At 47.7% G+C, this 24994-nt stretch overlaps 1 protein-coding gene across 6 annotated transcripts in view; it reads right to left on the bottom strand.

Moving 5' to 3' along the window:
- PI4KB (phosphatidylinositol 4-kinase beta) overlaps positions 1 to 24994 on the bottom strand; it is a 43910-nt gene that overhangs the window by 4531 nt on the left and 14385 nt on the right. For 2 of the 6 annotated variants that reach the window (XM_053591070.1, XM_053591071.1), the window contains 8 exons: positions 22573 to 23509; positions 16965 to 17009; positions 13845 to 14072; positions 12228 to 12455; positions 8849 to 8958; positions 7364 to 7468; positions 7012 to 7135; positions 5903 to 6168 (listed from right to left, as the gene is read on the bottom strand). In XM_053591070.1, the coding sequence (XP_053447045.1) occupies positions 5903 to 6168; positions 7012 to 7135; positions 7364 to 7468; positions 8849 to 8958; positions 12228 to 12455; positions 13845 to 14072; positions 16965 to 17009; positions 22573 to 23481 (2015 nt within the window). In that variant the 5' untranslated portion in view covers positions 23482 to 23509. Of the gene's footprint in view, positions 1 to 5902; positions 6169 to 7011; positions 7136 to 7363; positions 7469 to 8848; positions 8959 to 12227; positions 12456 to 13844; positions 14073 to 14818; positions 15030 to 16964; positions 17010 to 18969; positions 19021 to 22572; positions 23510 to 24994 lie in introns of those variants that run through there. The other 4 variants (XM_053591072.1, XM_053591069.1, XM_053591074.1 and 1 more) reach the window with 4 other exon arrangements.

Genomic DNA, 24994 nt, shown 5'->3' on the forward strand with positions numbered 1-24994 from the left:
CATGGTGGTACCTGTAGTTTCACCTACTCAGGAGGCTGAGGCAGGAGGATCCCTTCAACTCAGGAGTTCGAGAAAAGTCTGAGCAAGAGCAAGATACCTGTTTCTAAAATAAAATAGAAAAAGTAGCCAGGTGTTGTGGTGGGAGCCCATAGTCCCAGCCTACTCTGGAGGATGAGGCAGATGGATTGCTTGAGCCCAGGAGTTTGAAGTTGCTATGAGCTGTGATGATGCCACTGCACTCTAGCCTGGGTGACAGAGCAAGAATTGGTTCAGAATAGAGGCCCCACAATGGTAAAGTGCCTGTCTCAAAAAGAAAAAGCAAAATCACTTGTGTAAAAAAAGTCTCAGGAGATAGTAGTACCTCAGGGAAGCTGAAGAAAAGTTAAAGGAAGACAGACCCCAGGTCTTTGTGGCTCCCCCATGAATGGCCAGTAGATGAAGGCCAGTTAACATGCTAAGTGCCTAAGGGCTGGCCGACTCCAAAGAACCAGCCTCCCTGGTGTCAATGAAGGTTTTGTTAAGCTAAGAACTTCCAGTCTGAGGGCCACCTTCTCTGGGGTTGGTCTGACCTGCCAAAAGAAAGGGGCAAAGGGAAAACAGAGTCCCACCTGAGTCCTTTCTCCTCCAGGAAAACATTAAAGAGTGAGCAACACAGGCACAATCTTAAAGGCCAGAAAGTTTCAACTGGTCCAGCCTCTTATAGGTGAGCAAGCAGAAGCCCTGAGAGGGGCAGTGACTTACTTGCCCGAGTTCCAGAGGCACTGAGGAGCAGTTTCTCTGCATTCCTAACTATTGAAGCTGGCTCCCACTAGAAAGCTGTTTCTGACCCATTTTGAAGCAGTTTTCGAGAACTGAAAACCTGCTTCCAGTCTGAGGTCACACATCCCTTACTACCACTTCTTTCCAGTGGCTGATTCCATTCATAGCTTGACTGTATCATGAATGGTCTATCAGCTACCTGACCTCCTTTTTTTAAAGGGTAGCCTCTCTTGGGCGGCGCCTGTGGCTCAGCGGGTAGGGCGCCAGTCCCATATGCCGGAGGTGGCGGGTTCAAGCCCAGCCCTGGCCAAAAAAAAAAAAAAAAAAGGGTAGCCTCTCATCTCCTAACATAATTAGTTTTTTAAAGAAAAGCCCTGGGGGAATCTCTACAGCCAGCTTCCCTGACACCCATTTACTCAATCCTGGGGCTAAGCTCTAGCGTATCTAGGCCTAGGTTCAAAATCCTGACACCTTAGACTGGGTGCAATGGCACACACCTGTAGTGGTAGTTACTTGGGAAGCTGAAGTGGGAAGATCACTTGAGCCCAGGAGTTCAAAGGCTACAGTGAGCTGTGACGGTGCCCCTGCACTCCAGCCTAGGTGATAGAAACCCAGTCTCTGAACAAAAAAAAAAAAAAAAAAAAAATTCTGGCTCGAGGCCAGGAGTTCAAGACCAGCCTAGGCAACATGAGACATTTGTCTCTACAAAAAAAAAAAAAAAAAAATTTTAAAGGCAAAAAAAATTTAACGATCATGTATAGTATATACTATTTGAGCAGCTGGTACATTAAAGGCCCTGATTTTACCACTATAGAATTCATCCATGTAACAAAAAGCACTTGTTTCCCCCTAAATCTATTGAAATTAAAATAAAAAAAAAAAAAGCCAGGCACAGTGTTACACACCTGTAGTCTCAGGTTCTTGGGAGGCTGAGGTAGAAGGACTGCTTGAGGCCAGGAGTTCAAGGTTGCAATGAGCTATGATTACACTACTACACTTTACTAAGTGATAGGGCAAAACAGTGTCTCTTAAAAAAAAAAAACCTGGCATTTTATTTATTTATTTATTTATTTATTTATTTTTTTTTTGCCCAATGTGAAGGTACTTTAATCCTTTCCAGAGGCAGGGTTTTGATGAACAGCACACCAAGAGAGTACATGAACACCGGGTATCTGAGGTACACCTGGGGTAACTTTACTCTTCTGAGCAGGGGCTCACATCACATAGTTTCTGAACAAACTACCAAGCTTATGCTCCAGCTCCATTATTTCCTAGCTATAAAATCTTTTTTTTTTTTTTTTATTGTTGGGGATTCATTGAGGGTACAATAAGCCAGTTACACTGATTGCAATTGTTAGGTAAAGTCCCTCTTGCAATCATGTCTTGCCCCCATAAAGTGTGACACACACTAAGGCCCCACCCTCCTCCCTCCATCCCTCTTTCTGCTTCCCCCCCCATAAACTTAATTGTCATTAATTGTCCTCATATCAAGATTGAGTACATAGGATTCATGCTTCTCCATTTTTGTGATGCTTTACTAAGAATAATGTCTTCCACTTCCATCCAGGTTATTTTTGTTTTGTTTTGAGACAGAGTCTTACTTTGTCACCCTCAGTAGAGTGCCACGGCATCACAGCTCACAGCAACCTCAAACTCCTGGGCTTAAGTGATTTTCTTGCCTCAGACTCCCAAGTAGCTGGGACTACAGGTGCCTGCCCCAACGCCTGGCTATTTTTTATTGCAGTTGTCACTGTTGTTTAGCAGGCCTGGGCCAGGTTCGAACCCGCCTGCCTCAGTTACCACTGAGCAATGAATGGGCACACAGCCTCTTTATTTTTTTTTGAGACAGAGTCTCAAGTTGTCGCCCTGGGTAGAGTGCCGTGGTGACATCAAAGCTCATAGCAACCTCCACTCTTGGGCTCAAGCCATCCTCTTGCCTCAGTTTTTTTGTATTTTTACTAGAGATGGGGTCTTGCTCTTGCTCAGACTGGTCTCAAACCCATGAACTCAAGCAATCCACCCGCCTCAGCTTCCCAGAGTACTAGGATTACAGGTGTGAGCCACCATGCCAGGCCAGTCTTGGCATTTTAGAAACAAGCTAAAGCATGCAACCAAATTCCTTATAAATAATTATATTCTCCTGCAGCCATTAAACACAGAGCCTATTCTGGGTTCATTGGTAGGGCTGTTGGGGTGGAATGAATATGGGTTCTAATAGCTACCTGACCCTTATTTCCCTCATGAGGAAATACTTGTGTGGCAGGCTTTTCATCTGGTTTATTTATTTATTTATTTTGAGACAGAGCTTCACTTTGTTGCCCTCGGTAGACTGCCGTGTAGTCATAGCTCAGAGCAACTTCAAACTCTTAAGCTCAAGTGATTCTCTTGCCTCAGCCTGCCGAGTAGCTAGAACTATAGGCGCCCTATGCCCACCTATTTATTTATTTATTTATTTAGAGACAGAGTCTCAAGCTGTTGCCCTGGGTAGAGTGCTGTGGCATCACAGCTCACAGCAACCTCCAACTCCTGGGCTCAAGCAAATCTCCTGTCTCCACCTCCCAAGTAGCTGGGACTACAGGCGCCCACCGCAATGCCTGGCTATTTTTTGGTTGCAGCCATCATTGTTGTTTGGTGGGCCCGGGCTGGATTCGAACCTACCAGCTCAGGTGTATGTGGCTGGCACCTCAGCTGCTTGAGCCACAGGTGCTGAGCCACACCCACCTATTTTTAGAGGCAGGGTCTCTCTCTTGCTCAGGCTAGTTTGGAACCTGTGAGCTCAGGCAATCCACCTGCCTTGGCCTCCCAGAGTGCTGGAATTACTGGCATGAGCCACTGCGCTCATCTGTGATCATCTGGTTTAAACTTAAGAATGTCAGGCCAGCACAGTGGCTCACGTCTGTAAATCCCAGCACTTTGGGAGGCCAAGGTGGCTGGACTGTTTGAGCTCAGGAGCTTTAATCCTCTCGAAACCAGCCTGAGCAAAAGCAAGACCTCATCTCTACTAAAAATAGAAAAACTGAGGCAAGAGGATTGCTTGAGCCCAAGAGTTTGAGGTTGCTGTGAACTGTGATGCTACAGCACTCTACCCAGGGTAATAGCTTGAAACTCTGTCTCAAAAAAAAAAAAAAAAAAAGAATGCCAGGCCATGGCAGGTACTGAGTAGATGCTAATTTTTTTCTGAGATAGAGTCTCACTCTATTGTCCAGGCTAGAGTGCTGTGGCGTTAGCCTAGCTCACAGCAACCTCAGACTCTTGGGCTCAAGTAACCCTCTTGCCTCTGCATCCTGAGTAGCTGGGACTATAGGTGCACACCACCATGCTTGGCCAGTTTTTCTATTTTTAGTAGAGATGGGGTCTTGGTTTGGTCAAGCTGGTCTCGAACTCCTGACCTCAGTGATCCTCTTGCCTTGGCCTCCCAGAGTGATGGGTTACAGGTGTGAGCCACGGCTGCTCTGTCAGCTAGATCTTAATGGGCCACCATGCTACTAGGAGTGCGGGTAGCACAGATATGGCATCTCTGCCTTCCCAGTTACAGCTGCCCCATACCCAGGGAGAGGTGGAACTCACAGGAGCATTCAAAGCACAGGCCCTGAGTCACTGTCAGAAGGCAGGGCCTAGATGGTACAATAAAACCACATCTTTGTACAATATGTGGTTCACCTATAGGTGTAATCAGGTCTCAAAAGGTCTCTTTCTCTTTTTTTTTGAGACAGAACCTCAAGCTGTCACTCCTGGGTAGAGTGATGTGGCATCACAGCTCACAGCAACCTCCAACTCCTGGGCTGAAGCAATTCTCTTGCTTCAGCCTCCCAAGTAGCTGGGACTATAGGCGCCTGCCACAATGTCCAGCCATTTTTTGGTTGTAGTTGTCATTGTTGTTTGGCAGGCCAGGGCTGGATTCGAACCCGCCAGTTCAGGTGTATGTGGCTGGTGCCTTAGCCGCTTGATTTTCAAAGAAATGACAGTTCTGGGCCAAACAACACATAGTTAAAAGTTGTGGAAATCATATGTTGGAATAGGACGGTTCAGGTGGCGCCCATAGCTCAGTGGGTAGGGCACCGGACACATACACCAAGGCTAGAGGGTTTGAGCCTGGCCCGGGCCTTGGTAAACAACAATGACAACTGCAACCAAAAAACAGCTGGGTGTTGTTGTGGGCACCTGTCGTCCCAGCTACTTGGGAGGCTGAGGCGAGAGAATTGCTTAAGCCCAAGAGTTTGAGGTAGCCCTGAGCTGTGATGCCATAGCACTCTATGGAGGGCGACATAGTGAGACTTTTTCAAAAAAAAAAAAAAGGGACAGTTGATGGCTGGGAGTTTCAACTTTATCTCCACCATGTCTCCCATACCCTCTTCTCCTTCCTGTTCTCAGTCACCACCCTCAGAACCCCATTACCTATTGCTTTGTTGCTGAAGGCCCAATTACATCTGCCCTCATGCACATGCCATAGGTTATTTATTTACCAAACAGACATGATCATGCAAAATAAAATTGCTTCACAGGTTCTCAATCTGGGCTCAAATGACCTGTCTCATGTCACTGCCTGACTCCCTGCCTGCAGTGCAGCCCAAGCTTTAATCACACTGAATTATTTCCTCAACCTGGGACATACCTCTTCCACAGCTCTGTCTTTGTTCTTCCTTGTCCTTTAAGTCCCTGCTCATTCAAATCCTTACTCCTCCCATTAATCCTTCATATCTTGGGTAGCACCTGTGGTTCAGTGAGTAGGGCACTGGTCCCATATACTAGGGTGGCGGGTTCAAACCTGGCCCCAGCCAAACTGCAACAAAAAAACAGCTGGGCATTGTGGCGGGTGCCTATAGTTCCAGCTACTCGGCAAAAGAATCGCCTAAGCCCAAGAGCTAGAGGTTGCTATGAGCTGTGACGCCACCGCACTCTACCAAGGGCAACGTTAAACTCTGTCTCTAAAAAAAAAAAATCCTTCACATCTTTACCATTTTACCCTAGCACTGGTTAGTCTGTCTCCTCAGCTTAATGTTATGGGAACACATCTGTCTCTCTTTAAAATATCTTGTTTGTTTCATCCTTACAGCTTGGCAATGAAACGTGGTAATAAGCAATTGAGAATTACGTGTGAAGGGATAAAGGGAGAAAGGTTAGGATGAGGGCAGCAGTCACCCACCTGTCCTTGACCTGCAGCAGGTAGCAGACCAAGCAGTAGCCAGCACAACTTTGCACAAAGTTGCGTTGGGCACTGAGAAATGCCTCAGTGGTGTAACTGCCGTGCTCCTGTAGGAAGTAATCGAGCAAGGAGAGCTGTGACTGTTTCTTCACCTGGTGGATGGACACAGCGTTGACCACCGGTTCAATCATGCCACTATCGGCGGAAATCACAAGGATCTTGTATGGCTTGATCCAAAGGGGCACTCGTTCCTGTTCCCAAATGGACTGTGAGGAGATATGGAAGGATTGGGATTCTCATCTTTCTCTAAACTAGAGGAGGAGGCCAAAATCCCCATTTGCCCCACCAACCCCTCTCCTTGATGACACTAGATTCTTTTTTTTTGTAGTTTTTGGCCGGGGCTGGGTTTGAATCCACCACCTCCGGCATATGGGGCTGGCGCCTACTCCTCTGAGCCACAGGTGCCACTCCAATGGCACTGGATTCTTAAGTCATCATGTCAAATGAGTAAGACTCACTGATCCTGCTGAGGACCAGCAAGTTCTGAAAGGAAGTCCAAGTCCTAACAGGGTCAGGAAGCTACACTCTGATGTATATTGGAAAAGGCATCATCTAGGCAGAAATTCCAAGAAAGGAAAACAGGAAACCTCACTGTCACTTCACAAGCAGGGAGAATGAGAGGTATCAATAGAAGTTCAAAGAATAATGGGCTGAGGTCCAAAGAAAGCTTCTTTAGAGAATGAAAATATGTATACAATATAAGGACCCAGATTAAACAAGAGAAACCGCTTTCAGGTGACCAACCCAGGGAGCTCAGGGGATAAGTATCTCACCCACAACCCACCTGCTGCAGACCATTTGGGAAGTTCTGATCTAAAGGGCAAACTCAGCACCCTGAAGCTCAACGATCAGAGCAGGGCAGATGCAGTTCACAAAAGGGCCAAAAGAGGCTGCTGTGCCTGTGGCTGTGCTCTGGAGAGAGACACACCTAACCTGCCTCCAGTTTCCACCTGGGCAGGAAGCTGGTCCCTGCAGAACAACCTGTGTGGTCACCTCATGTGGGCTGGAGTTGGACTGAATTCTCTTTCTTTCCCTTTCCCTTCTCTCACCTGCAGTTGCTTCAACACCTGGAAGGCTAGGAGCTCTTGCCTAAGGTCATCCCCACACTTGACAATGACTGACAGGAGCCGCCAGTTGGGGAGATGGCCATAGGGGGAGCCCTCTCTGATCCGCCTGTGAAGAGAAGTACAGGGTGTCAGAGGGTGAGGCCAGGGTGAGGGACAGAGATTTGGCTTCCATCAAAAATCCAAAGCAAACGCCCCATAAGGGAAGGACTCAGACTGCCTGGGAGCTTGAGAGGTTTCCTGGAAGCTGATGGATAAGGAAAGGCAGTGGGGTACCTGCAACTGACTCCAAGCTCTGAGAGGGTTACAGTTGGTCCCCACCCTCTGCCCAACTCACCGTACTTTCTCCTGCCAGGGCTCTTTGAGAGCAACTGCAGAAGGGTCCTCTGGGTCTCGTTTGAAGGCTGTGGGGGTGTGAGCCAGCTGTTCTGAAAGGCGCCGTCTAGCAGAAAAAAAAATGCATCATTTGCTTGGAGGAGTTGCCCCAGAGCCTCATGCCCTGTCTACAATGGCATTTCACGCACTGTCTCCTAGATTTTGAGAACACAGAGTGGGAACCTAGGCTGAGAGAGACTTATGGAAGGAAATATTTTTGCTAACCCAGTGGTTTGTAATCATGTTAAAATATAGATTATCAGGTCCTCTTTACTCTTTTAATAAGATTGATTTAGAATAGGGTCTGACTCCAGAATCTGTACTTTCTTTTTTTTTTTTTTGCAGTTTTTGGCCAGGGCTGGGTTTGAACTCACCCTCCGGCATACGAGGCTGGCGCCCTACTCCTTTGAGCCTCAGACGCTGCCCCAGAATCTGTACTTTCAACAAGGCCTCCTCCCTCTCTTTGATTCTGATACACAGCAGTGTGAGACCCCCACCTTGAGAAACATTGCTCAAATTTGTTCTGGTGTTTTCTTTTTTTTTTTTTGAGACAGAGGCTCAAGCTGTCACCCTGGGTAGAGTGCTGTGACATCACAGCTCACAGCAACCTCCAACTCCTGGGCTCAAGCGATTCTCCTGCCTCTGCCTCCCAAGTAGCTGGGACTACAGGCGCTTGCCACAACACCCGGCTATTTTTTGGTTGCAGCCGTAGTTGTTTGGCGGGCTGGGCTGGATTCAAACCCGCCAACTCAGGTGTATGTGGCTGGCACCTTAGCCGACTGAGCCACAGGTGCTGAGCCAAAATATATTTATTTTTTTTTTTGTTGTTGTTTTTTGTTGTTGCAGTTTGGCCGGGGCCACAGGCACCGCCTGTTCTGGTGTTTTCATCCCTTTGGACGAAAGGGGTAGCAGACCAAGCAGTAGCCAGCACAACAATTCTAAAATTTAATTTCCTGGGCGGCACCTGTGGCTCAGTGAGTAGGGCGCTGGCCCCATATGCCGAGGGTGGCAGGTTCAAACCCAGCCCCGGCCAAACTGCAACAAAAAAATAGCCGGGTGCTGTGGCGGGCACCTGTAGTCCCAGTTGCTCGGGAGGCTGAGGCAAGAGAATTGCATAAGCCCAAGAGTTAGAGGTTGCTGTGAGCCGTATGACGTCATGGCATTCTACCCGAGGGTGGTACAGTGAGACTCTGTCTCTACAAAAAAACAATAAATAAAAACTAAAATAAAATAAAATTTAATTTCCTTCTGTAGTAGCCCAAGTAATTTCTCAACCTACACCTTCACTGTCTTAAGTTTGGTGGTGTTAGGATAAGCACAGAATAAGGAGAGAAAAGAGAAGACAGAGGCTGACAGCAAGTGATTAAGACAGAGAAGAAGGAGACAAAAAGATGATCTGTTCCTGGAAGAGGGTTGCAATATGAGGGGCAAGGTAATTGGGCCATACCGGATGTCCCCTGCTGCAATGAACACAGGCTCCTTGCTCTCCTGGCTGGTGATGCTGTCCACAGAGAACTGAGAGATGTTGTCACAGCTGTTGGTGTGAACTTCAGGGAGCTGGGGAGAGCCGGGGAGTGCAGGTCAGAAGTGCTGAGCATAGGTCTCCTTGCTTTCAGCTCCTGCTTGCTTGCCAACAGCATGGCATGTTCATCCTCCAGCCCCTTCTACACTCTACTCCAAAAAACCTCCCTGGTTATATACCACCCTGATCACATGGACCCAAACTACCTAGCACTCAGAAAGATCCTTTCAACTGCAGTGTTTCTCAAAGTGTGAAATACCTGGGATGCTTGCTAGAATGCAGATCCCTAGGCCCCACCATCAATCTGAATTAGAATCACTGGGAATGGGATTTGAAAGTCTGAATTTTTTTTTCTTTTTTTAGACAGAGTCTTACTATATCGCACTTGGTAGAGTGCTGTGGCATCACAACTCACAGCAACCTCAAACTCTTGGGCTTAAGCGATTCTCTTGCCTCAGCCTCCCAAGTAGCTAGGATTACAGGCACCCGCCACAACACCCAGCTATTTTTTGGTTGTAGTTGTTGTTGTTTGGCAGACCCGGGCTGGATTCAAACCTGCCAACTCTGGTATATGTGGCCGGTGCCCTAGCCGCTGAGCTATAGGCGCCAAGCCTGAAAGTCTGAATTTGTTTTTTTTTGTTGAGACAGAGTCTCACTTTGTCACTGTTGGTAGAGTGCTGTGGCATCACAGTTCACAGAAACCTCAAACTCTTGGGCTTAAGCGATTCTCTTGTCTCAGCTTCCTAAGTAGCTGGGACTACAGGCGCCCGCCACAATGCCTGGGTATTTTTTGTTATAGCTGTCATTGTTTTTTGTTTTTTTTTTTGAGACAGAGCCTCAAGCTGTCGCCCTGGGTAGAGTGCCATGGCTTTACAGCTCACAGCAACCTCCAACTCCTGGGCTCAAGCGATTCTCCTGCCTCCGCTTCCCAAGTAGCTGGGACTACAGGCGCCCGCCACAATGCCCGACTATTTTTTTTTTGGGTTGCAGCTGTCATTGTTGCTTGGCGGCCCGGGCTGGATTCGAACCCGCCAGCTCAGGTGTATGTGGCTGGCGCCTTAGCCGCTTGAGCCATAGGCACCGAGCCTAGCTGTCATTGTTATAGCTGGCCCGGGCTGGGTTTGAACCCTGCCAACTTCGGTGTATGTGGCTGGCCCCTTAACCATTGTGCTATGGGTGCTGAGCCTGAAAGTCTAAATTTTTTTTTTTTTTTGCAGTTTTTGGCCGGGGCTGGGTTTGAACCCGCCACCTGTGGCATATGGGGCCAGTGCCCTACTCCTTTGAGCCACAGGCACCACCCCTAAATTTGTTTTTGTTTTTGGGAGATAAGAGTCTCACTATGTTGCCCTTAGCAGAGTGCTGTGGCATCACAGCTCACAACAACCTCCATCTCCTAGGCTTAAACAATTCTCTTGCCTCAGCCTCCATGTTTTTTTCTGTTTGTTTGTTTGGTTTTTTTGAGACAGAATCTCATTCTGTGCCCTGGGTAGAGTGCTGTGGTGGCATCAAAGCTCACAGCAGGGCGGCGCCTGTGGCTCAGGGAGTAGGGCGCTGGCCCCATATACCAAGGTGGGGCGGGTTCAAACCCAGCCCCGGCCAAGCTGCAACCAAAAAAATAGCCGGGCGTGTGGCAGGCACCTGTAATCCCACCTACTTGGGAGGCAGAGGCAGGAGAATCGCTTGAGCCCAGGAGTTGGAGGTTGCTGTGAGCTATGATGCTACCGCACTCTACCCAGGGTGACAACTTGAGGCTCTGTCTCAAAAAAAAAAAAAAAAAAAAAAAAGGCAGAGGTTCTGTCTTTTCACAAAGGTGAAATCTGGCCATGTAATGGCCCTACATAAAATCTTAACATGGTTCTTCCCGACCCCAGAATAAAGTTCAAGTTTCTTTCCTACCTTACAGGGCCTTCCTAATTGGCCAATCCCAGTGTCATTCTTCCTCTCTTCTCATCTTATACTCACATATCGCAGCCAGACATAATTTCTTTCACTTCCCATAATAGGCCCCTTATTTTCCAGTCTTTGCACAAGCTATTTCCTCTGCCAAGAATACCTTACCCATGCTTCAGGCCTCAGCTGAGATTACTTCCTCCAGGAAATTATTTGTGACATTCACCCCAAAGCAGTTGGAGTAAGTGTTGCCCCCACTCTCAGATGCTCCTACATGGCATAATATCCCATCCTCTCCATCACAACCTATAGATCACACCACACTACAAGTACCTGCTATTCGTTAGCACTTAGGACTCAGGTCTGGCACATAAAAGACTCTCAATAAATATTCCTTGAATGAATGAATGCATGAGTGACTTATAATTTTCTGTTATACTGAGACAACTTTATATAGCAGATGTTTAATTTTAATAAATTTTTTTTTTTACAGTTTTGGCCAGGGCCAGGCTCGAACCTGCCACCCCTGGTATATGGGGCCGGCGCCCTATTCCTTGAGCCACAAGTGCCACTCATTTTAATAAAATCTTTTGCGGGGGGCAAGTATAGTGGCTCATGCCTATAATCCCAGCACTTGGGAGGCCAAGGTGGGTGTATTGACTGAGCTCACAGAGATCAGCCTATTTTTAGAGCGAGCCTCTGTCTCTAAAAATAGCTGGGCGTTGTGGCGGGTTACTGTAGTCCCAGCTACTTGGGAGGCTAAGGCAAGAGGATCGCTTAAGCCCAGCAGTTTGAGGTTGCTGTGAGCTGTGACTGCATGGCATTCTACCAGGGGTGAGAAAGTGATACTCTGTCTCAAAAGGAAAAAAGAAACAAAGAAAGAAAAGAAAGAAAGAAAGATTTTACATTTAACTTGAATTCCTTCTGCAGGAGAACAGACTTCTTTCTCCTGAATCAATATCAGACTAGAGGCATTCAGAGCCTTTCTTCTTTTTTTTTTTTTGAGACAGAGTCTCACTATTGTCACCCTCAGTAGCGTGCCATGGCATCACAGCTCACAGCAACCTCAAACTCTTGGGCTTAAGGGATTCTCTTGCCTTAGCCTCCCAAGTAGCTGGGACTGCAAGCACCTGCCACAATGCCTGGCTATTTTTTGTTGCAGTTATCATTGTTATTTAGCTGGCCTGGGGCCGGGTTAGAACCCGACACCCCTAGTATATGTGGCTAGCACTGTAACCACTGTGCTATGGGTGCCAAGCCCAGAGCCTTTCCTCTTCCACTGCTCACTACCTGCACCACTCATTTGGGTACCTGCCTCACCCTGCCTCAGGGTGTGTTGTTTTGTTTCAAACATACTGAAAGCCCCTGGAGAGTAGGTGCTGTGCCCAGCATTACCTCCTTGGAGCTCTCTCACCTCCACTTGCAGCTCGCCTATGTCATCCACCGACCAGGCCTCATCATCGTTGTCATAGTTGGGCACAGTACTGAAGCTGCCAGCCCGCTGTTCATGGGTGATACCACATTCGGGCAGGTTCTCTACAGACCGTGTACTCCGAATTCGGTTCTCAGGGATCCGGGCAGGGACACTGGTGGTGTCGAAGTTTTCACATTCAAGGACTTCCACATAGATCAGATAGGGAGCCTGGGAGGAAGTAAGAACAGTATTTGCAACTGACCTCCACCATAAATATCAATAGTTCTTCTTGCTTCCTACTCTTAGATCTAGCCTTTATGCATCAGACAGACCCCTCATACTACAAACACCATAGTTGAGTCAGGCATGTGTCCTATGCCCCTCTGTATAAAGAATTTGAGTGACAATATCCTGACATAAATTAAAAGAAAAGAATTTAGAGGGCGGCGTCTGTGGCTCAGTCGGTAGGGCGCCAGCCCCATATACCGAGGGTGGTGGGTTCAGACCCGGCCCGGCCAAACTGCAACCAAAAAAAAAAAAATAGCCGGGCGTTGTGGCGGGCGCCTGTAGTCCCAGCTGCTCGGGAGGCTGAGGCAAGAGAATCGCGTAAGCCCAGGAGTTGGAGGTTGCTGTGAGCTGTGTGAGGCCATCACACTCTACAGAGGGCCATAAAGTGAGACTCTGTCTCTACAAAAAAAAAAAAAAATGTTTCAGCTGAGCTTCAAAATGCATAGATGACACACTTGGGAAAAACCACTCCTGCCTATCAATTATAGCCTCTAAAAGAAGCTTAGAAGCCTATGAGGGGGGCGGCACCTGTGGCTCAAAGGGGTAGGGCGCCGGCCCCATATGCCAGAAGCGGCGGGTTCAAACCCAGCCCCAGCCAAAAATCACAAAAGAAAAAAAAAAAAAAGAAGCCTATGAGGGCTTGTCCTAACCCAGCCCCTGGGAGCTACGGTGCACAAAAAGACAAACGAATCTGGGCACAACTGTGAGTACTCATTCCAACCAGCAAATTCAGCTAATTCTTTCCAATGTGAATTAGGCATCTTAGTCTCCTCTGTCTGCCCACTCTGATCAGAAAAGGTCTTAGAAACAAAATATTTCTGTATCTTTATGGTTATATGGTATATGGCTATACCTGGAAAACCTAAGAGTTATAGAAGGACTGAAAAGAGCTACTGAAATGACTATGAAGAGGAGGTGGAGAGCAATTCTCCTAAGATACAGCAAGAGGCAAGCTGAAAAGACCAGGCTTCTTTGGCTTCAGTTCAGAAAAACAAAGCCCATGCTGGATGCAGTGACCCATGCCTGTACTCCCAGCTTCTCAGAAGGGTGAGATAGGAGGATCACTTGAATCCAGGAGTTTGAGACCAGCCTGGGTACCACAGTTAAAACCCATCTCCATATCCCTCCCCCAAAAGCCCAAGAAGGGGGACACTAGGGCTCTCAAAGTGACAATAACACTGAGGTATAGTCATGGTTGGCACTCACATCATGAACTATGAAGAGAGTCTAAGACTTTGGTGAGGACATCTCTGGGCATACACACAAACCCTGGACAATCCTGGGAACAGAGTCATGTTAGAGGTAGGGTTTAGGCCACAGTCCACCTACCTTGTCCTTGGAGTTGAGGACAACAGCCTGTGTGTGGGGTACACGAACCACGTGGTGGTCAAAGCCAGCAGTAGGAAGCCAAACTCGGGCAGGGAGCTTATGGTTGAGCAGAGAGAGCTCCGAGATCAGCCGCTGTGTTTTCTGCTCTTTGGTGGGGAGTGTGGCCAGCCGCTTGCCGATTGCCATCAGGGATTTGATGAATTCTCGCTCAGGAGCCAGTCTAACAGGCTATAGAGAATTGGGATAAAACAAAAAATAGTGAAGAAACCGTAGAAAAAAGTGGCCCACCCTCTCAATCACTCTTGGCCAATAAGGCCAGGGGCCTCAGTGTCAGAACTCCAGGAAAGGAACTACCTTTTCACCCTAGGAGGAGACGCCACCCTACCCCTGGCAGTGTGAATTGAGAACAGCCAGCACATTCCTTCTCCACAGGCTATTTCTTGAGGAGACCATGAGTACAGGTTAACTGCAACATATCCCTCTTCTCTTGGACTTGAGTTCCTAAAGGACTATCCCAAGGCTTCAGAATGGGCAGAGGGACATCTGGAGGGCCCCAGAGAGCATCACTGTTTACAATTAAAGTTTTGAGCCATCTCAAGAACAGGGATGTCCCTCTGCACATCTGGATCTCTGCCAAGGGGCTCTGCCAATGCCCACAAGGCTAGGGAAAGGAGCTCCAAGTTTACAGTCCCCCTTCTAAAGAAGGAGGTGCTCTTGACTTAATTATTTCTGTTGCTTTCCATGGTATTCCCCTGTCAATCCCACAGTCTCTTACAAGGGGATTCACATGCAGGACGAGATGAGGATGAGCCAACTTTGTACTAATGAGAGAACAATCAAGAAGAAAAAAGGCAGATGGAGGGAGAGGTGGTGGTAAGTGGGTGGAAAAAGTAGAAGCTCCTTTTTTAGACACTGATGATAGTCCTAAAGGCCTATCTCTTCTAGTGATTCCTCCTTGGGTCCTCCTCTCTTACCTCTCAGCAACTAGCTTCCCGTATTAGGTCCCTCCTATGAGTTTGGCTCCTCATGCTGGGTAGTTCAGTCATCCCCAGAAAGGGTAAAGTCAGTCTGGGGAGTAGGGCGGGTGTGGGGAGAAAGACAGACTTGGCTAGACCTGAGAAGAGCTCTTTTCACAGTTGGGTCCTATTATTATAAGGGGCATTTTATCCAGATAGCCCATCCTCCCCACCCACCCCACAACTGCCCATCCTGTGTCTCCTCTGCTAGATAAAAAGTTATCTCCTCCTTTTATAGAAGCATTTCACTCACCAGGCTTTTCTCTCCCTTTCTGTGTGTGCCTTGCTTAGTTTCCTGATTGAGAATTTCTACCCTCACTTCCTCCCATCACAAATAAGAGTTTCTTTTGAAAACCAGGCAGTACTAGGTCCACCTCTCTCTCTCTCTTTTTAGATAGTTTATGTCGCCCTCAGTAGAGTGCCATGGCATCACAGCTCACAGCAACCTCAAACTCTTGGGCTTAAGCAATTATCTTGCCTCAGCCTCCCAAGTAGCTGGGACTACAGGCGCCCGCCATAACACCCGGCTATTTTGGTTGCTGTTGCAGTTGTCATTGCTGTTTAGCTGCGTTAGAACCCACCGCCAGCCTCAGTGCATGTGGCCAGCACCGGAACCACTATGCTAAGGTGCTGAGCCAAGATCCGCCTTTCCATGTGCAAAAGAAGCAGGTTTTAACGGGAAAGTTCATCTCTCAGCCTCTACCCCATGTAGGGTAGCTTGGAGTGCCATATCAATAATGACATAGGGCTGTCTAAATCAGGCAGGAATGTGTCAGGGGGCAAGGCTGAAAACAGATAAAGGAAAACAATAGAATTGGGTGCTTCTACGGTCCTTGGAAATAACCTGAGGACCTAACAGAGAAAGGGAAAGAAAAGGAAATTTGAAGACTCACTTCTTCCTTCATCTTGATCCTCTAATCCAGTGGTTCTCAACCTTCTTAATGCCGGGATGTATTTTCATTGTTACAAAGGGGTTGCAACCCACAGGTTGAGAACCGCTGCAATCCATCTACTCAGGTGGCAAATGGTCACTATCCCAAGGACTGTCCACCCCAACCAATTCCTATTCATTTCATATTAGAAAAGATAAAATTCCTTTTCATCCTCAAATTATCATTTGGCCTGGGGGCTCCTAGGTTACTTGAGTATGTTGGAAATGTGCTCCCAGGCCTGAAGGGAAAGGCTATGTGACATAGGAGGAGATAGGAATCATGATTGAAAGAGGATTAGCGCAGAACATACGAAACTGATTAGATAGATAAATCAAAAATAAAATATAAAAAATCATCCAAACTCCCAGAGGGTCCTGCATTTCCTCTCACGTCTTTACCCAGCAACAAGGGCCAAAACCCTGTGGGGCAGAGGGTCAGAAGTTAGTCCAGAGGGAACAAAGAAAGAGGACACGGGGATTAAGGAACATCCTGGGCAGTGAGCTGGGAAAAGGGGAGAACTCACACCTGGAAACAATGAGGTTGAAGTTAAAAAAGAAAGCCATTGGGTAGCGCCTGTGGCTCAAAGGAGTAAGGCGCGGCACCATATACCGGAGGTAGTGGGTTCGAACCCAGCCCCAGCCAAAAACTGCAAAAAAAAAAAAAAGAAAGAAAGAAAGAAAACCACTTGCGGGGAGGTAAAACTTTCCTTCAGGCTGAGGGAGTCCTGTTTGCTTTTGGAGTCAGCTCACCAATACAGGGCCTATCATTTAGAAGACTCTGAATAAATACTGGATAATCTGATGGCAGAAGCCATAAGGAAAGAGTCTTGGGTGGGAGAAACAGGATCCTGGGGGTTTCTGCCAGGCAGTTCTTGGCTCCAATTCAGGAGCGAACTCTACCTCTCTCCCAGCTGTATGCTCCAGGGACCCAGGAGCTGAGGCTGAGTAGCACTGCATCCCAACTGTCTTAAGTATCAACTGAGCAGTGAATGGAGGAAGTCAAGGGACTCCTCCAGATCTGGGAGACCTGGGAGGGAGGAGCTGATCTCCCAGGGAGAAAAAGAGGCCTTTTAACTTCAGCCTTGGCTTGCAGGGCTCAGAAGATCTGGGGACGGAGAGGAAATGCAGCCATGGGGGGAGCCTGCCACCCAGCCCCAGCCTGGCCCCACTTACGGAACTGAATGAATTATCAATACTCTCGGTGCTGGAGGAGAGCTCCTGGGAAAGGGCCAGAGGGCAAGGGGAGGAGTAGGGGGCAGGAAGGGAGGGGAGAGAGAGAAAGGCAAAGAATTTAGCTCCAATTTAGATCATAACTGCTTATCTTGAGAAGCTCTACCTTTCTGCTTTAATAAAAGAAAGTCAACCCAGAAATGCCACTTGCCAGACACTTGTGGGAGATGCTGAAAGGCCAGCTCAGACCTCAAGATCAGAAGGGTTGAAGAGACAAAGCAGTCTCTCTCACTTTATTTCCTTCTAATCTCACCTGAGTGAATCTTCCTTCTATGACAAAACCCTAAGGCTGGGTCCCTTGGGCAGTAGCTCTGCACTGCCAACTTCTCTGCTTTCTCTTCACCCACCCACATTCTCAATCAGATCCTCTATCATGAGGACCACCACAGAGGGACTGAATTTAACAAGTTGCACGATCCCCATAGTAGAAACCCCATGTTCCTATAGCTTCTTGGAACTCTCAGTAGCAGGTGTACTTCCTCTCTCTCTTTTTTTTTTTTTTATACAGTTTTTTTGGGCGGGGCCGGCTTTGAACCCGCCACTTCCAGCATATGGGGCCAGCGCCCTACTCCTTTGAGCCACAGGCACCACCCTGTACTTCCTCTCTTATTAGCCTTACTGTGCCCATCTCAACCTTGAACCTGTGTGACAAAGGGCATCCCAGATCAATGAAACTGCAATCTCTGGGCTGGATGCTGGTAGGAATAAAGGAGAAATCAATCTTGCATCTATCAACTCCCCTTAGGCTTCCTATCAGGCTATGTCACATGACACTCAACGTATAGGGTGGACGTAAAGTTTGAGTGCTGTTTTCTATGTTAAACTATTTTAAATTGCGGGCGGCGCCTGTGGCTCAGTCGGTGGGGCGCCGGCCCCATATGCCGAGGGTGGCGGGTTCAAGCCCGGCCTCGGCCGAACTGCGGCCAAGAAATAGCCGGGCGTTGTGGCGGGCGCCTGTGGTCCCAGCTGCTCGGGAGGCTGAGGCAGGAGGGTCGCTTGGGCCCAGGGGTTGGAGGTTGCTGTGAGCTGTGTGAGGCCACGGCACTCTGCCGAGGGCCATAAAGTGAGACTCTGTCTCTACAAAAAAAAAAAAAAAAAAAAAAAAAACTATTTTAAATTGCACACAAACTTTACGTCCATCCTATACAGTTTTTTTTTTCTGGAGATAAGGTCTTGCTCTGTCACCCAGGCTGAAGTGCAGTGGCAAAATCATCAATATATTACAATTTTTTGACATAAATTTGGATCCTAGCTAAATTCATCTGAGAACATTGACTAGCTGGACAGCAGCTGTCCTAGGTCAAAGGATTGATCTAAATATCACCCCATTCCTGTGTCTTTCTGGTGTCTGAGCAAGAAAAAGGAAAGAGACTGTGGTCAAATTTATGTAGCTCTGCAGCAGGGCTCACGCACAGACCATCCTGGTAGATACTTCCCAGCAGTTATCTACGATGGCAAGGAGCAAGGGCAGCACCTGTGCACACACAAGCAGGATGTGGGGGCTTGGACTTAAGAGACAGTTGTGTGAGGGCTCCCAGTGCAGGGAGGCGGCCTCTTGTACTCTGGAACCAGCAGTATCAAATGTCTGCTTATTCAATTCCATGGTCCTACAGGCAGATCCTTCCTTAAGGAATATAGGAAGAAGAGCACTTTGAGAAGCCACACTGGGAAACACTTCCCTAAGGCAGTAATTATTCCATCCTAGGAAGAAGTGGGATGGAGAATTAAGGCAGAGAAGATGCCAGGGTGTATTTTGACTTAGTGGTTCGATTTTTACCCAGGAGCTGGTTGGGAAAGGAACAGCAGGCAGGACCAGGGCTCCATGAGGCAATGCTTTTGCTAATTCTCTCACACACAGGTCTCGTCTGACTCACTAATAGCCTTAGAGGAAGAGCAATACATCATGACCTGCTCCTCTCCTCCTACTCCCTGGGCTGGAGTCACTCACTGAGTCAGCTCCAAGAAGTAAAGCCAAGGCCAAGAAGCTGACATCACACCACATCAGGCTGGAAGGCCCACTTAGGCTTCAGTGACACACAGCAGATATCTCTGTACAAAGGTTGTCGTCCTAAAAAGAAAAAGCTGATCTACTGAGAGTGTCATTACATGGGGCAGGGTGTGTGGACAAGGTGGTATCTAAATTCACTCTCTACTTTCTGCACCCTCACTCTATGTCCAAATATTTACCATTTGGTTATAAATAGGAAAAACTACTTGAGCAGAGTTCAGCACTTCCTGGCCAGGCTGATTAAATTGCTTTGAAAAGGCACACTTCACAGGACAATGGTGGGACATGAGAGAAATCAGTACTAGAGCCCTCTGATACGGGGGCTGTGTGTGTAAAGGATTCCTAATGGAAAGAAATAGAACCCTCAGTGAGATCTGGGTAGAAAAGGGCTTTGCAGGGAGACCCCAGGCAGGAGAACTATATAAGCAGCCCCTGGTCCTCTTCCTTGAGTCCCCACCTCATCCTCTGGTGCTCCTCTACCAGTGGTAGGAATATAAGGGACTAAACTCAGAACCCAAAAGGCAAGAGATTGAGAGAAGAGTGTCAGGGTCCCACTAGAGATTCACCTTCTATAGTATCTCTGCTCAGACCTAGAAAATTATGTGTATCATTTTATTTATTTTTTGAGACAGAGTCTCACTTTGTCACCCTTGGTAGAGTACTGTGGCATCACAGCTCACAGAAATCTCAAACTCCTGGGCTTAAGCGATTCTCTTGCCTCAGCCTCCTGAGTAGCTGGGACTATAGGCACCCGCCACAACGCCTGGCTATTTTTTGGTTGTAGTTTGGCCGGGGCCGGGTTTGAACCCGCCACCCTCGGTATATGGGGCCGGCGCCTTACTGACTGAGCCACAGGCACCGCCAGGAAATAACTTTTTAAGAGAGTCACAAGCTAAACAGTTCCCTAGAAATGGGGGTTTTCATTTCCCTTAAAAGTTTCTAGAGAATGATGGCATTTCATCTTCCATCCTCCACTACCTGGAGCACACAGCTGTGCTCACTGTATGAGGTCACTAACTTTGTAGAGTGAATAAATATTGCACAACAGGGGACAGGGAGGAATAGAAGGAAAACCAATTTCCTTGGTATTTGGAGGACTTAAAAAGGCCTTGATAGTCACATCTTCAAAATGCCAAAAGGTTTGGAAGAGACCCCTGTATTAAAGACTTCCAATGCTTAGAAAACTGGTGATAGTCGTATCACTTCTGTCCCTCATCCTTGCTCTCCCATTTTTTGAGGAGCCACAGTGGATTCAGGTGTCTCTACTACCATGGGATAGAAGAGTGCCTAAGAGTACCTAAGGATGCAGTATCTCCTTCCTTTCCTGGATCTAATGACATAAGATATGGAGTCAGGTTGAGGAGAATGGCAGCTAGAGAACTCACCCTAGATGATACAAGCACTCACAGAACACCTGACTTAGTGCTGGTGGGAAGAGGATGTAGATGTGAGGAAGAGAGAGCCAAGGCTCAGCACAGAATAAGGAAAGCCCTGAAGCCTCAACTTTTCTGGTCCTAAGATGAGGACTACAAAACAGGTACAGAGAAAAGCCAAGCCTGACAAAAGGAACCAAGGAACTCACTCCCACCTGCTTACACTCAAATGCTCACACTCATCTTGGGGTTTGACCCCCCCCCAAAAAAGACACACCTCAAATTCTTCATGGCCTCAGTTACGCCAAACTCTGGAAGACTCTTGTTCTGCAACAACCACCCTTCATGAGCCCAGGCTTACCTGCCAAACTCAACCAGAAGTGAAAATGGTCTATTCTGGTTCTAAGAACCTGGGCTTTGCCTGTGCATGGACGTGGAAGCTCAGATGGCCACAGCCTGGACTCTTATTCCCTAAGTGGCCTTTGAAAGCCGGGGACTGGAGGAAGTAGATGTTGAGAAATAACCCAAGCAGCTCAGCTGAATGATTACGAGCATCAGCTGTGGATTGGGGCAAATCGTCTAATCTCTTAGTCTCAGTTTCCTCACTGGTAAAATAACCTCTCTTAGGGTTGTTGTGGGGATTAAATGTAAAGTCCCTGGCATGATGCCTGACACACAGTAAGTACTCAATAAATATTAGCACTTTTAGTTTTACATTTATTAAACTATCCTCTAACAGAACACCAAATTTCCAGAGAGCCAGCTCCCAGCTTTGCAGTCTTCTCTCGCTCCTGCCTTTTCCCTTCCCTACTCACTGTGACCTCCCTCTACTCTGAAAGTTTTGTTGTATCAAAAATGTGGGTGAGGGCGGCGCCTGTGGCTCAGTCGGTAAGGCGCCGGCCCCATATACCGAGGGTGGCGGGTTCAAACCCGGCACCGGCCAAACTGCAACCAAAAAATAGCCGGGCGTTGTGGCGGGCGCCTGTAGTCCCAGCTACTCGGGAGGCTGAGGCAAGAGAATCGCTTAAGCCCAGGAGTTGGAGGTTGCTGTGAGCTGTGTGAGGCCACGGCACTCTACCGAGGGCCATAAAGTGAGACTCTGTCTCTACAAAAAAAAAAAAAAAAAAAAAAATGTGGGTGAGTTATGTACCCCACAGAAGCAGAGGCCAGGACCACGTCTAATACACATTTTCCAACAAGTGCAAATTCCTCATTTTTTTTCTCCCTTCTTTTCTAGGCTGGGCTGACAGCCAGGATGGGAGCCTGGCCAGTGGTGAGTCAGAGGGGAGGACTGGGGCACTATTGTCTGGCTGGGACACCAGGTCACCAACACCTGGTTGCACACTGGGGAACTTGTCCTGCTATCTGTCCAGATGGGGAGAAGCGGGGCTAGGGGATATAACCTACTGATGTGCTTGTCTCCTCCCTGCTGTTTCCTAAATTGGATATCCCCAACTGCTACTGTAGCTTCCTCTTCTTCCCAGCCTCCAGGTCCTTGACTAGGCACTAGATTTGCTTCGTACTAAGACTGCTTCTCTCTTCCCTTTGTGCTTCTTCCAAATGATATGGGAGAAATAATCATCAAGGCAATCTTTCCTGCAAAGGCACGCAGGCAAGAGAGCATTATGCAGATACCTCAGGGATAAAGAATGAACTTTACCCTTAGATCAACAAAAGGCAAGACCTAGGGGGTAGAGGAGAGGGACTATGAGGAGTGCCAGGAGAATGAAGCTGATGTTCTAATGTCCCCTGCCCCAGCATGCACAAAGATGGCAGCCCCTTCTTTCCCAAGGTAGTTGTTCCGAAGGCTCTGGTAGCTATCCCAGGTCTCAAATATGGGAGCAGGGAGAGGGGACCTCTGTACAATTCTAAGTAGGCAGTTAATGGAATGGCAGTGGTTTAATAAAAATGACTTTGAACAGAGGCAGGCGAATCAGCCGCACCATTAGCTATATGACTGGAGGCAAGTCACTTTGTCTCTGGCTTTCTGAGTTCTTCCTCTGTAAAATGAGGCAGTTGGAATACATGAATTCTAAGGTCTTTTTCCATTCTAATATTCCATGCTTTTATCAGTGAAATGAAACAGGGAAGCACAGAAAGGACAGAGTAACTCTATAAAAGACATCCTGCCCTCTGCTACCTGCCTCTCTATCCCTCCCCAGAATTTTACCTCATCCTCATTCTCCACTTTAGGGTTGCTGGCTGTTCGTTTCAGGTTGCTGCTGAGACTTATGCTGGCGGTGGCATCTGACTTAGAGCGCTGGTGAGTCCTTTTAGAGGGAGACAGCCCTGTATCAGGGGCTGGGCTCAAGGAAGGCAGCTCCCTCTTTCGGTGAGCTGGCTTTAACTCATCTGAGAGGATCAGCTTCCGCAGCTTGGTCCCACGGGAGTGTCGTTGAGTGGAAATGTGCATGTCTGAAGAGTAGGCCCCAAGCAACAGGGCACACTGGAGGGAAAAGTTAATGCTCTGGCGGCAGCGGTGGACTATGTAGGGCTTAATGGCATCACCCACATCCTCGTCCATGTGGATGTACATGTTAAGCAGCTGGGGCAGATAGAAGTCCACATCCTCATTGCGAAAGCAGAAAAGACGGTTGCCGATGTAGGCTTGCACTCCAGGCTCCTTAGAGTTATACAGATATGACATGGCCATGGAGATGTCAAACAGTTTTGATTCAAACAGCCTCAACAGCCATGACTGTTTAGCTGAGTTATTCTGCCGCTGCCTTCTTGCTCCTTTGGCTGTGCCTGTGGCCACAGTGGCTCCCATCTCATCTTCCTCCTCCCTGATCTGAGAAGGTGGATCATCTAGGCAACGGATCTCATTGTCCACACCATCCCCATTGACCAACTCCAGTGGGGAGTTTCTGCTAGAGATGGCTACGCCTCCATGCAAAAGCTTGACTTTCTCCAGCACCTCCTGGCAAGCCTTCTGGGCTACCTCAGGGTCAATCACTGATAGTTCCCCGACCCCCTCCGTGATGACACTTAGCAAAGAGCCCCCGTTACTCCCTGCTGGGCCAGGAGTCGACTCAGAAGTTGGCTTCAAGGGGGTAGGCTCCACTACTGTGTCTCCCATGGCCACAGCCAGATTTCCAGCTTCCAAGCTACAGGAGGAAGGAGGGAGAAAGGAACAAAAAGGGAGATACATACACACACTGGTTAGTGGTGCTATCCTCAGGTCTTCCCTTAACCATGAAACCTTCCCAGGCATCTCTTTTTATCTTCCTGGACTCCTTCAAAATAAGATGAAAAGTCATCTCCCAGGAAGCTTCCCTGACTACCTGCACAGCTTGTTACTACATTTCTTTTGATCTCTTCTGCACTTACTCGGCTTAGCCTCTATTCTTAGCATATATATATACACACACAATGTTGCTTTATATGTGTCATGATATATAGGTTTACAAGCTCTTCAGGTAGACTAGGGAGCAGTTCAGTCTTACTCCCTTATCCCTAACCCTTCAAATACTTTTCTATCCTCTTGCTTTTTCCATCTCTCTTTAAATGCCTGTCATAACCTTCACCAAATTTGAGCAAAAACGCTCAAAAGGTGTGAAGAAGAAGACAGGTAATCCTTTGACTTGGGTGACCTTGGGTGCATATACTGTGGATAGGTAGAAGAAGGAGGCCTATAGATTCTCTAGTCACTCTGGGAGGCCATTTTCCACCACCCTTCCAGTACCTCTTCTCACACCTCTGAAACATCAAAGAGTCAAGGTTACTTTGATCTGCCAATATCATATAGCCATCTCCCTACCTCTCAGCAGTCACCACCAAGTTTTGCAGAAAGTCAGATGGGGAACTCTTCTGTTTTCACAGATCACCAAAAAAGGTGACTTCAGTTGCTTTCTCCCAACGGTGTCAAGTAAGTTCATCCCTGAATATCCCTGATACAGCTTGGTATTAGTAAGGTGGCAACTCTTTCCCTCTGCTGTTTCCCAGATTAGGCCATGTCTTCTAAGCAGTAGAACCAGCATGGCCGCCTATGTGATCTGTCTCTACTCACAGCTATGGGTTACACAGGAGTAATAATAAGGAAGCTTTAATCATTCCCTGCCACACCTTGGTAGGGCACTCTCATCAGAGGATCACTGTAATTCAGTTGGAACCACTACCTTTTAGGTCTGCTTAAAGACTCACAAGATAGCCTCAACCATCCTATACAACCCTTTTTCTCAATCTCTGTGTGCTTAGCACATCTTTTTCACTTTTCCTCTAATCCAGAAACTTCCAAGTCACTAAAAGCTCCAGAAAATCCACTTTTGAAAACTTTCAAAGGAAATAAAGTTCAGACATTCTCCTACATACATCTCAAAACTTCACTAGGAAATTTAGCGAATGCCTAGTCCAATTAATTACAATTGGGATTATTACTGGCACAAGGAAGTCAGATAAGGATATTCTCGGCTCGGCGCCTATGGTTCAAGTGGCTAAGGCACCAGTCACATACACCTGAGCTGGTGGGTTCAAATCCAGCCCGGGTTGCCAAACAACAATGACGGCTGAAGTTTGAAGCTCTGTCCCAAAAAAAAAAAAAAAAAAAAAGACATTCTCACTTCTGTTGTCCATCCCACAGGCAAAAGAGAAAC

The sequence above is a fragment of the Nycticebus coucang genome, chromosome 5, assembly GCF_027406575.1.
Source record: "Nycticebus coucang isolate mNycCou1 chromosome 5, mNycCou1.pri, whole genome shotgun sequence".
Classification (NCBI taxonomy): domain Eukaryota; kingdom Metazoa; phylum Chordata; class Mammalia; order Primates; family Lorisidae; genus Nycticebus; species Nycticebus coucang.